A 12728-nucleotide genomic window follows, 5' to 3' on the forward strand; every position below is an offset into this window, starting at 1 on the left:
CTCCCACATGATACACTACCGGCCAATCACAGCGCCGATCATACACCACCGGCCAATCACAGCGAGTCTTGCTGTCTCTAAAGGAAGTAGCTTCCCTCAGCAACTGTGTTTACATTGGTGAAGGAATCTTGCTTGCTACTCCCTCAATTCTGGTCTAAAAATGATGGGAGACGGCTCTACGGAATCGTATCGGCAAGGCGGAGGTACTCGCGACGGCCGCGGTGGTCCGCGGACCCCCGGACTCCGGCCGAAAAAAGCAATACCGCTACTGACCACTAGTTGAGCAGCTTCCACAGTACAGCTTTAATTAGTATCTGTGCTGCGTTTCGAGCTTGTCGATCTGCCCCTTTTGTGTGACACTTATCACACACATCACTCTCTCTCTCTCACACACACACACACGCAATAGCACATGCAAATCTATGCACTTGAAAACAACAACAACGTAATCCATGCGTCCCACACCCTCTCAGCTACCCACCTGCGCGAATAGCATACATGTTTCCTCTGTGTTCTCAGTCACAATGCCTCGCGTTGTGAGCATGTAGATCTGCTATTTTCACAATATTTATCTGTGGAGTCACATTAAATGTAATACCTACAATTCCAAGTGCTTGTCAGGGTGGGGGTCCCCAGTTCAAATATGTTTATTTTGGGTGTCACAGCCTAAAAAGGTTCTATACCGCTGGTATAGAGCATTAACTAATTCATCCACCAGGGGCATTGACAAAAACTTAAAAAAGCGAATATTCGACTTCGGTGAACAACTTTGATATTCGAATATTTGGTGAATGCCCTAGCGCACTCACACACACACACACACACAAATGTACGGTTTACGTCCACAGTGGGCAGGCCGTAAATGGAGCATCTCGGTGAATCTTTTTTTTCTCCCTGCAACAGTGTAGAGGTTTGAGCTCCGCTCCTCTATAGCTGCACAACAATTAGACCGGCTCTGCTCATTGTTCCTCCATCATCATCGTCTACGGCAGCAGCTCAGCAGAGGAGCCACGGTGAACCACACCTCGGCCCAGCGCTCCTTCCCCTGCATTCAGGATAAATACGCAATTAAAACCCATCTGAATGGTGGGAGGCTGTTCCTTCAGCTACTAGCTAATTAGGCCCTCGTAGGAAAATGGAGATGGCTTTGGCAGGCTGTGTGCGTGTGTGTGTGTGCGCGCGCGTGCGTGCGACTGTTGGCGCCAAGTCCTCCTGTATGTAATTGCTCCAGCATGGTTTGAATTGGCAGGCGATGGGCCTGTACTTTACCTGAACCGCTCAGCCTCCTCTCCTACTGGGAGGGAAAGCACTGATAGAAATTGGAATCCAGCCTCCTTATACTTTATTTCCCCCTGTGTGGCGGCGACGCAGGGACAGAGGGGTTGATGGAAGGCATTGATGGATTTTGGCAAAATCCTAGACAACAATCCCCCCTCCCCGCAAAGTGCTCTTCCGCCGGAGTGTGTTTGATGCTAAGCGCTCGCTCTTTAGTATCTTTTGCGTTTCACAGACACTCATTGAAATTGTGTTTTGATGCAAATTGACTGAATGCGGATGAAGTGAAAAGAAGCTCCGCCCGCAATATGGAAAGATAGTTGAAAGACTGTGCGTGCATGCATGCGTCAGAGGTGGTAAAAGTATCAATACTGCAATATAGAAATACTCTGTTACAAGTAAAAGTCTGGAATTCAAAATGTACTTGAGTAAAATTATGAAAGTATTGGCATCAAAATGTACTCAAAGTACCTAAAGTAAAAGTACAAAATGTTTGAAAATAGTTGATCTACAAGCTCACAACGTGTCACATCGCGACGCGTTGTGAGCTTGTAGATCGGCTATTTTCAAATTGCCAAGGAATAAAATAGGGCTAAAGTGGAATAATGTATGTTTTATAATATTATAGTTTATATCTGCAAAGTAACTAGTAACTAAAGTTTTTAAATAAATGTAGTGGAGTAAAAGTGCAATGTTTGCCTCTGATATGTAGTGGAGTAGAAGTAAAAGTACTGAAAACTGGAAACACTCAAGTAAAGTACAAATACCTCAAAACTGTACTTAAGTACAGTACTTAAGTAAAAGTACTTAGTTACTTTGCACCACTGGCGTGCATGCGTGCGTGCTCGCGTGCACGTGCATTGTTCATGGCTTTGCTCAGCATGTGTGTGTGTTTGTCTTAAGATCATTAAGGGCCTGTACTCCAGTGGTGTACAATTTCTCCTCTAATTACTGCGAACTGCCTCCTGCTAGTGCCATGAAGCGGTGCTTCATCATTCCACACTGACTGCACACCATTTCTTTGCTAAGCACTTTCTTGCCAAGTCACAACCCCCCCTCTCAAGTCACAAACCTTTCTCTCAAGTCACAGTCATCACCAGTCACATCTTGTCACAACCCTTTAATCAAGTCACTTCTCACACGTCATAACTAGGGATGGGACGATACGCGATATTATCGTTTATCGTGATAAAAAACACACACGATAATCGTATCGTGGAGATTTAATGTATCGTGATATCGTCCTCCGTCATGCACTGGGATCAATTCAACTTTTATTTGCCGAGCTGCATATCCGGTACCACTTGAAACCTCTATAATTGGTAAAAGGTACTGATATACGTACTTGATACAGTCTTTTTTCAATCTCTATCAAATGTCTACCAAAAAATAGACGATCTACAAGCTTACAACGCGTCGCACAAGCTCACAACGTGTTGCACCCCAGAATAATGGATTTTGATTATCGCCATAATATCGTATATCACGATTTCTTTTATCACAATAATCGTGATATGACATTTTCATATCGTCCCATCCCTATAGTCATAACCCTTTATCAAGTCACAACCTTTTTTTAGTGGGGCAGGTGGTAGCGCTGTCGCCTCCCAGCTAGAAGGTCGTTAGGGGACCAAGTACAGACCCCTGGGAGACCCCATTCCAAAATCACCATTTCCACTTGGTTCACAGCTAGGTCACCAAGCCCATTTCGGGGATGGCGGAATCAGGGTTTCCCTTGTAGCGTGGCTTTGCCATTGTATTGAGCTCCGGGCGGCTTAGTTACCTGCACACATAGTAAGTCACTGTCACCAGCTTAAGATTAGACAGGGATTCTACACCGTTATTAGATTCTAAGGCCTCTCGATTAGGGGCGGTAAACCGGTGATTACGACTGCAGCGCAATCAATTACAGATCAGGCATTTAGCAGACACTCTCATCCAAAGAGACTTACAAGGGCAAAATCGGAGAAAGCAGAATAAGCATGAACTCCCAAATGACGGGATAAATAATCACACAATTAGAGTGCAGAGAGAAAGTGTGTAGTGCCTCAAAGAAACTATAGGATACCATGTAAACATCAAATATATCGTTGTTGTCGGGTGGAAACCTTGTATGTCCAAAACCGTTTGTTTTGCATTTATCACTTTTAAAATGATTTAAACTAGTATAAACAGATCGGCTGTTTTCACTACTTTTGTGCGATGGCCTTGTATGATGAAGCATTGCTTTACTTTGTGAAAAATGTACAAATTTGAAACTTGGAGATACGAGGTTTCTGCCCGACAGTGATGATATTATGTCTACACAAACACACTATATACTGTTAATAATAGTTTCAACATTTGTGCTCAAGAGAAACCAATCAAAATAGCAAAAAGCAGTGGTGTAAAGTATCTAAGTACATTCACTTAAGTACTGTACAGTTTTGAGGCATGTACTATACTTTACTTGAGTATTTCCAATTTCCAATACTTTTACTTCCATCTGGTATCCAAATATTGTACTTTTACTCCACTACATTTATTTGTAAACTTTAGTTACTAGTTACTTTGCAGATATAAATTATAACATTATAAAACAACATGAACCACTTTAGCCCTATATACCTTGGCTATTTGAAAATAGCCAAGGTATATCTACAAGCTCACAACCTGTCGCATCGTGACGGGTTGTGAGCTTTTGGATCGCTTTCAAACTTTTAGTCTATTTTGAATTCCTGGCATTTACTTGTAACAGAGTATTTCTACATTGCAGTATTGATACTTTTACTTAGTAAAACATTTGAGTACTTTTTTCCACCACAGCATGGATGAAGAAAGTTATTACTGTCCTATTGTACCCAGTGCTTTTCTCTGAGTTCAACACGGCCACTAATGACTGTCCCTTCAGTGCCAGGATTTTCATGAAACTTGGAGGGAATAGGTCATTGGTCAGCAGACTTGCCCCGAAGGGATGATTAGATTTTAGGTTGAATAGGGCGGAGGCAGGCAAGCTGCTGGGAATTACAGAGGAAAACATCTTCCAAATGAGACTGGGGGGGGGGGTCTGGATCTCTACCCTTTCCCCACCAGACGCCGGGCTTGGACAAAGGTCAGGGTCACCGTCAAGTCCACGGTTAACCCGTTTAGGCCTAGAATTATTTAATGCTTTAACTATTGAAAAATAGCAGAACTACAAGCTCTGAGTGCCGCGCTTCGAGGTAGTAGATCTGCTATTTTTGAAAAATCTTGATTTGAATCTAGATTCTTTGAATATATATATTTTAAAAGATAACATTTGTAACTCAAATATTTGCTTCTGGGTGGTCCCTGGAACAACATATTTTTAGATGGGGAGTTTGCGGCCAAATACATGTAATTTTGGGGGTCCTTGACATGAAAAGGTTTGAGAACCACATGATTTATTAGAAGGATTTAGAAGACATTTATAGAATCGGGTCAAAGATATTCAAAGACTTGCACAGAAAAAAATAGTACAAGCTTTTGTGGGGGCTTTTGTGGGGGCTTGTTTTCATAGACGGCCGCCTGTTTCACTTGCAAAATCTGGCAACACTGGCCAGCAGTGGTGTGACATAGAAGGGTTGAATTCTCTTGACATACTGCTTGTATTTCCAGTAATATAAGCAGCAATACAGGAGCGCATTGATCAAAATAGCCGCAGCTAAACCAAGTGACATTTATAATGCATAGCATGAACCACATGAACCCTATAGCGTCCCTATGAAAATAGCTCATCTGCTGTACAAACTGTTACATGTCAAGGACCCCCAAATTAATAGGGATCCCGAGGAAAGATATAAGAAAAATTTAAAAAAGAAGAAAAAAATAAAAGTTATTTTATTGCGCGCGTACGGATGCGCAATAAAATAACTTTTAGTTAGTGATGCGCGCGTATGCGCGCGTACGCGCGCATCACTAACGGATGCGCGCGTACGCGCGCATCCGTTAGTGAGGGGCCACCTAAAATAATCTTGCATAGGGCCACTTGAGTCCTAGAACCGGCACTGGGCCTGCTGATGGGCTAGGTTGTGGTTTTATGATGCTGGCACATGAGGCCTCTTTTCCAGCTTGTCATATTCCAGGTGGAATTCCCTGGATGCCCTCTTCTTCCAGTTAAGACAATCAAAGAAGTAGTAAGTTCCCGTTTCATGGGTTTTGGCCGTTCTTGTGGGCTCCATGCCGGGTATCCTTGTGATCCAAACCTGCGCCTCCTTGTGGAACCTCCACCCCCGGTTAAACAGCTCTGCCGCTGCCTGAAGCTGTAGCTCTCCAGCGTGCATGTAGTACAGGTAGAACAGCAGGTCTTCACCATATCGAGCTACGTTGATTGCAGGCATCTTATCCCTTATGTGAACATGGAAGTCAAGATCCTGAGGTTGACAAGGCGCCGACGCCCAAGGGGAAACAAACTTGGGGTACAAATGTGTGGGCGAGTTGAGGTCGAGCCCCAGTGTTGTAAGGTCACTTCCCAGTGCCAAATGGACCATTCCAGGGTCCGTCTCTGCTGCCCGAAGGAATGTCAGCAGTCCAACCATCCCGAATTGGTCCGTCACCATTCCTGAAGGAATGTTTGTCACGCGACCACCGGGCAACACCTGGATCCCTTTCTTCTGGTGGTTCTGTGGTGAGGCGGTCTTGTCTCTGGGGGACTTGAGTCCCTCTGCGTCGGGTGTGCTCCTGCCAATGGAGTTTAAGTTGGTTTTACTGTGATCATTGCTCAACGTAGGGTGCTTGTAGTTGTGGCCAGGAGTGGAGTTTATGTTGGTTGTACTGTTGTAGTTGCAGCCAGTAGTGGGTTTTAAGTTGTTTTTACTGTTGTTGTTGTGGCTAGGTGTGGGGTTCACGTTGTGGCCAGGAGTGCAGTTTAAGTTGGTTTTAGTGTTGTAGTCACAGCCGGGAGTGGTGTTTAATTTAGTGTTTCTGTTGTAGTTCCAGACAGGAGTGGAGTTTAAATTGTGGCCAGGCGTAGAGTTTAAGTTGCATTTACCGCCATCTTTGCTCAACGTAGGTTGCTTATAGTTTCGGCCAGGCAGTGCATGAAAGTCCTCGTTAGGGAGGTAGAAATCCTGTGTCTGTTCATTTGATGGTTTTGTCAGCGTACCAAGGTATGACGCTGGGTTTCCATTCCCTTCTTCCCGCCGACTTCTGTCCACTAATGCCGGGAAGTCGGACAAATCCAGTCCTGTTGCATTTTCCCTGACACCTCTGCCACCGAAGATGCTGCTCGGTACAGAGTTATTCATCCCAAAAGCCTGACCGTGGTTCATTCCAAACCCTGGCATGCTGTTTATGGAGGAGGGCTGGCATACTGGCTGTTGCTGGGGCATACTGATGACGCTGGGTGAGCCGCGGTTGGGAGTTCCTAGTCCAGAACTCCACATGCTGCTGGTCCTGCCAGCCGTTCCAATGTCTGGAACAAGCTGGTCCTGGTTTAGCATGTTCCTCATGTCAATGGGCATTGACCCCCTGCTGGGTGAAGGTGTGTGGCGGAAGGACGTGGTGGGCCGAGCCATCGTGGGAGTGAAGTAACCTTGCAGTTGGTTGCTTTGTGTCTAATGTGCTGTAAGCATTATCCAGAGAACTTGTAGGCGTCTATGATGTTAGTTCATCTGTGATGTCACTACAAAGACAGTCATCTCCATATTTGGATATATCTATTGTGGTGGGTGGTGGGGTGTGGGGACCCCCATGGTTCCTTGAGAGGGTTCCAAGCTAAATTATTGATAGTTAGGAACCAAATGGATCCTTACAGAGGTGTAACTCTTGAGTGTGTGCAAGCACGTGCACATTTGTACACTCGAGTTATGCGGGTCTGTGGTCTTATGCATATAAAAGTCGAGGACCTTGAATGTGACTTTTCTTTTATTTGCCATATGATTGCTTAGAGTGTGCGAGGAAGATGCAGAGAACAGAGGCAGATGGAACCAGATGATCTGCCAATGGTTACCCCCGATGGGAATTGGGCAAAAGAAGACATACGCCCATGGGTTCAGTGTGTTCGTTTCAGAACCTGAGTGGAAAACACAAAGTTCAGTTGTAGGTAAGTAGGCAGAAAGGTGGAAGAGACAGTGACGAAGAGAGGGGCAGAGGAATGGGAAAGAGGGAGACGGAAAAGCATCACAAAAGGCCATTTAAACAGACAAATTGATTTTAATTTCGCTCCGCTTCCACTTGGGTTGTTGTCGATGGATATACGTAGCTCTGGAGAATCTGGCCCGTCTCATTATCTCCCACTGTTGTTTGTTGTGTTCCGACGGGGACATTTGGCGGCGTTGTTTATTTTCCACAAGAGCTAGCTAATGCGACCTCCGATAAACACGATTGACTCTCAATTTAACGCTGCATTTTAGGCTACTATCTGTGACAGCCACGCACAGACAAGGGAGTCAGTGTTGTAGAGGTGAGCCACACAGTGATTTTCAGCACAACCTGGCTTGTGGAATTCATTAGTGTGTGTGTGTGTGTGTGTGTGTGTGTGTGTGTGTGTGTGTGTATGTGTGTGTGTGTGTGTGTGTGCGTGTGTGTGTGTGTGTGTGTGTGTGTGTGTGTGTGTGTGTGTGTGTGTGTGTGTGTGTGTGTGTGTGTGTGTGTGTGTGTGTGTGTCGTTATTCTTGCAAACCACTGGACCACTAGACATCATTATAGTTCTCAAGTGAATCCAACAATCAAGCCCTCAACGTCAGTGATTCAGTAAGGGAGAGGATTGGAATTGGGCCTTTATACCCAAGGCTATTTGAAAATGGACGATAACAACGCGTCATGATGCAACGCGTCATGAGCTTGTGGATCTGCTATTTTCCAACATTTTGTACATTTACTTTTAGTACTATTTTTAATTCCGGACTTTTACTTGTAACGGAGTATTTCTACGTTGCAGTATTGATACTTATATACTATTCAGTACTTTTTCCACCAATGTTTATTTCCAGGAAAAATAGTGATGGCCAGAAAAAATATAAAATCTCATTATACAGTTTTATATATGTTCAAGCTCCTGCAACGTGTCCCAATTGGACGCATTGTGAGCTTGATCGGCTACTGTATTTTTGGCACAGCCATTTAGTGTAGAGGTCCAGTTTGTCTAGATGGTTTAGGTGATTCACAACTTGTGTTATGAGATCATAAGATGTGTGTCATTGATTGATTCCCCAAAAATAAGGAACAAAGCGTATCCCTTACCAGTTCAATAAGGGCCACGTCTTTTATTTCGTTTCCAAATAAGGGACAAGTTCCATATTTCAAGGGACGGTTTGCTCCGCTAGACAGAGCCATGTGCTGTATCTGGGCGGTGTGAGTGGTCCGCCGGCGATAAGCACCAGCATAGATTTATGGCGTGTCTGCCAGAGTGCGTTAGATAGTCTAATCCAGGGCCAACGGAGAGTTGACCGCCAACAGGACGGGGGCATTGTCTGAGCTGCATGGTTCTGCCAATAAATGCTGGTGGAAAAGTAACCTAGTGCGTTTACTCAAGTACCGTACTTAAGTAAACATTTTGAGGCACATTTACAGTACTTTACTTCTACTGCGACACATCACAGAGCCACATTTGTACTTTTTTTTACTCCACGACCATTATTATTTGACACTACTAGTTACTTGGTAGATTTCGATTATGGCAAAACATATATTAACCATTCAACACCAGTTTTATATTCTATGATTCCAAAACTGACGATCTGCAAGCTCACTTGTCAATAAAATTATTGTCAAATGTAGACGGATTTGAGTACTTTTACCAATGCTTTTGTGCTTTCACACAACAGGCCTTTTACTAGTAACAGAGCATTTTTATATTGTAGTATTGATACCTTTACTTGAGTTAAACAAGAAGGGAAGAAAAGCAGTACTTTCTCCAACCACAGCCAATAAAAGTGTCTGTTTTACCATCCATCCCCGCCCCAGTGCCGGGCACCACTTTGTCTGCCCCCCGAAGATTTAGTGAGGAACTGTGCCCCACTGCCCCCCTGCCTCCCCCTCGTCTCTCTCAATCTCTCTCGCTCTCTCCCTCTCCCCCACTTGTCTCCCCTCCGACTCTCTCCCACCGGCGGGGTTGTAACCGATGTCTGCTGAAAGGTTTACTGCTCTGTTAGTTCATTTGGCCAAAGACTTGTTTCTGTAGCCGCCATAAACACGGTCTCTAAAGGGAAGAGCGCTGAGGAGTCCATAAAAGAGCTCCCCTCCGCTTGTCAGATCCTTGGCTCCGATAATGTCACTGATATATAAGTGATGCTTACAGCTGAATGGGGGGCCATCCAAGATGCCGGAGAGGGTTCTGTCAAACACGGGATATAACTGTCCGTTATCTCCTTTTACTCTCTGTCTCTCTTTCTAGCTACCTCTCTTTTGTCTTTCTATCCACTTTCTGTTGCATTGGTGGGAAGTTCATTGATTGGCGGCCATAGCTCAATGATATAATAGAGCAGGGTTTCTCAAACTTTTTCGCATTTGGCCGCCGACCCCCATCTGAAAAACGTTTTGTGCCTGGGACCCCAGAAGAGAAGATGTAAAGTATGTTAAAGAAATTGAGAATTATTTAACGTCTCCAAAACCATTTCTATATCTTTAAAAAAAAATCTCAAAGATAGCAGATGTACAAGCTCATACCAGCTATTTCTTGAATAGCCAACATGCAGTATACTGTAAATGGATCAAGTGGTTGAAAGGATTGTGATGCTAAATGTGATGAACTGCTTTTGCTGGGGACCCCCTGGAACCACCTCAAGGATCCCTGGGGGTCCCCGGACCCCACTTTAAGAACCAAACATCACAGGTTAGATACCAGGCTTCAGCAATGTGCCGAAGTGTCCCTGAGAAGGACAATGAACACGGCTCCACGAAAATTGTAGGCCTACATGCGTTTTACTTGTAACAGAGTATTTTTATATTGTGCTATTGTTTATTTTACTCAAGTACCGGTACTTCTTTCCACCACTGTTCTTCCCAAAGTGGGGCATTTTTTTTAAAGGTACCAATTTAAAATGCCTAATACTAGCAAGCACGGAACTTTTTATCTTTTCTTTTCTCGGGCTAACTTTTGCTTGAATAAGTAGATCTCAGGAGAAATCCGGTACAATTTTCTGTCTGCCAGTCGCTACCAGGGCTGCCTTTTCATCTGAGCGCTTTGAAATGGTAAAGCATCCGCTGCAGTGTGCGAGCTCTGCTGTCTGTGCGTGCCAGAGAACTCCAAACAAACTTCAGCACGCCTTATATAGTATTCATTTTAGAACAAGCTGTTCCGTGGCGCCAGAAAAGTGTCGAGATGAAAGTCTAACAAAACAAGCGTGCAACTCGGCTGCACTCTGCAACGGCCCAGTGGTGCAGTGGGAACGCTCTTATGTAACATAGGGCTGGGGCAATTAACGGAAAATATATTGAAACCGATATTTATAACCAAGATCCCACTTATTAAAGGACCACTTCACCCGTTTTCAACCAATCTTCCTATAATTGGTCCTTACTAATGCTCATTACTGTCGGGTAGAAACCTCATGTCCAAAACTGTTACTTTTCAGGATTCAAAGTAGCAAAAACTGGCATCAATTTACGAAAAAAGTGAAAGAATTTCCAATATACAAACTCACCTTTTCATTCATTCATTCATTCATTCATTCATTCATTCAACCTTTATTTATTTTCTCTGAAACACTGAGGGCAGAGCCCTCATTTTCAATGATGCCGAGATTACATGAGGGATAATACAACAGAGGTTATAATATTGAAATAAGAAGAGAGACAGCCGCTGATACGAACGACCTACGGCCTGGTCGCGACCTAGGCCACGACCTGGAGGTCGTAGGTCCCGGTTCTGGAGGTCGTAGTTCGCGGTACATACTTGTGAGGTCGTGGCCGGTCTAGTTTCGCGACCCCCGGCCGTTGTTGCGTTACCTCGGTCGTCCCCGGCCGTTGTTGCGCGGCCGGGGATCCGCGGTCAACGCGGGGATGTCCGCGGTCGTATTTAAAAGGTCGTGGGTCGTGAATCCTTGACGGCCAGCGGTGTTTCACGACCCCAGAAGCTCGTGGTCGTATTTAAAAGGTCGTAGTTCATTATTCCTGACGGCTGGCTGTGTTTTAAGACCTCAGTTCGTAAATAAGAGGTCCTAGTTCGTGGCCGGCTTTGTTTCACGACTGCAGGTCGTCTATAAAGACCTCAGGTCGTAAATAAGAGGTCGGAGTTCGTGGCTGGCTTTGTTTCACGACCTCAAGTCGTCTATAAAGACCTCAGGTCGTATATTTAATTAAATAAATAAATATACAATTCCCAGTGTAATATAATGTATCGAATTTTCTTGATAAAACCACTAGAGCAGGGGTCTTCAACGTTTTCAGGCCAAGGACCCCTTAGCTGAGAGAGAGAGATGAAGCAGGGACCCCCACAACCTTTTACCGACGGGGGCGACGGCGTGTACCCCGCTGTCAGCTGTGTCGCTGTCAGTACTGTATGTGTTCAAGAATTTGTTGTTAAATGTGAACGCAAATAAAGAGGTTAAATGTGTGTGTGTGTGTGTGTGTGTGTGTGTGTGTGTGTGTGTGTGTGCGCGCTGCGCGCGTGCGTGTGTATGCGTGCGTGTTGCCCCCCCCCCCCCCCCCCCCCCCCAGCACGGCATTAATGATACTTTTACTTCACATAAGTAATCAATACTGCACTGTAGCTGCACCTACAAGTTCATCTCCAGAATTTAAAAAGTACTTGAGTAAAATTATTAAGAATTGGTATCAAATTGTACCTTAAAGTGTCACAAGTAAAAGTACTAAAGGTTTGAAAATAGCAGACGTACAAGCTCACAACTAAGAATATCGATAGGCTATTAAAATTATTTTGTTTAATCAATAAGTATTTAATGGTGATGGTGGCGGAGATTTGGGGAGACTGTGTTCTTACTTTGTCAGCACCAGGGACAGCTCCCACTGTAAAACAGGCCTGCATTCCAGGACCACGGAGAGCTGCCGTCCTCCAAATCTTTGTGTGTTTTTTTTTATATTAACCACTTGAACCCTGGAGACCATATTCTGAGATTATATTTTAGGCTATTTTCGGCAAGGAGGTCTGGTGTATAGAGGGGGAGAAGAGCAGACTAAGTACAGAGTGAAATGTCAAGTTTATTAAGTATTGACGGTTTAAGTGGTTTAATATCTGAAATTGACAGGAATCCAAAATATACTGAGGATAGTGCTATCAAACGATGGAACTACATGGAATCTACGGAAAGGTTGTGGGGGTCCCTGCTTCATCTCTCTCTCTCAGCTAAGGGGTCCTTGGCCTGAAAACGTTGAAGACCCCTGCTCTAGTGGTTTTATCAAGAAAATTCGATACATTATATTACACTGGGAATTGTATATTTATTTATTTCATTAAATATAGGTCCCGAAACACGCACGCACGCACGCACGCAAGCACGCAAACACACACACACACACACACACACACACACACACACACACACACACACACACAC

At 44.5% G+C, this 12728-nt stretch overlaps 2 protein-coding genes across 2 annotated transcripts in view; one reads left to right on the forward strand and one right to left on the reverse strand.

Moving 5' to 3' along the window:
- Nucleotides 1-6788, reverse strand: part of LOC308308075 (CCR4-NOT transcription complex subunit 2-like) — a gene marked incomplete at both ends in the record, with an annotated part of 72486 nt that extends 65698 nt beyond the window's left edge. Inside the window, 3 exons of the mRNA XM_080753444.1 lie at nt 988-1045; nt 5325-5979; nt 6259-6788. Coding sequence (XP_080609570.1) covers nt 988-1045; nt 5325-5979; nt 6259-6788 — 1243 coding nt within the window. The remainder of the gene's footprint in view (nt 1-987; nt 1046-5324; nt 5980-6258) is intronic.
- The window catches only part of LOC308308375 (ephrin type-A receptor 6-like), a gene marked incomplete at both ends in the record, with an annotated part of 377312 nt that overhangs the window by 164555 nt on the left and 200029 nt on the right, over nt 1-12728 (forward strand). The gene's annotated exons all lie outside the window — the stretch shown is intronic.

This window comes from Nannobrachium achirus (assembly GCF_963921795.1).
Source record: "Nannobrachium achirus genome assembly, chromosome: 22".
NCBI classification, from domain to species: domain Eukaryota; kingdom Metazoa; phylum Chordata; class Actinopteri; order Myctophiformes; family Myctophidae; genus Nannobrachium; species Nannobrachium achirus.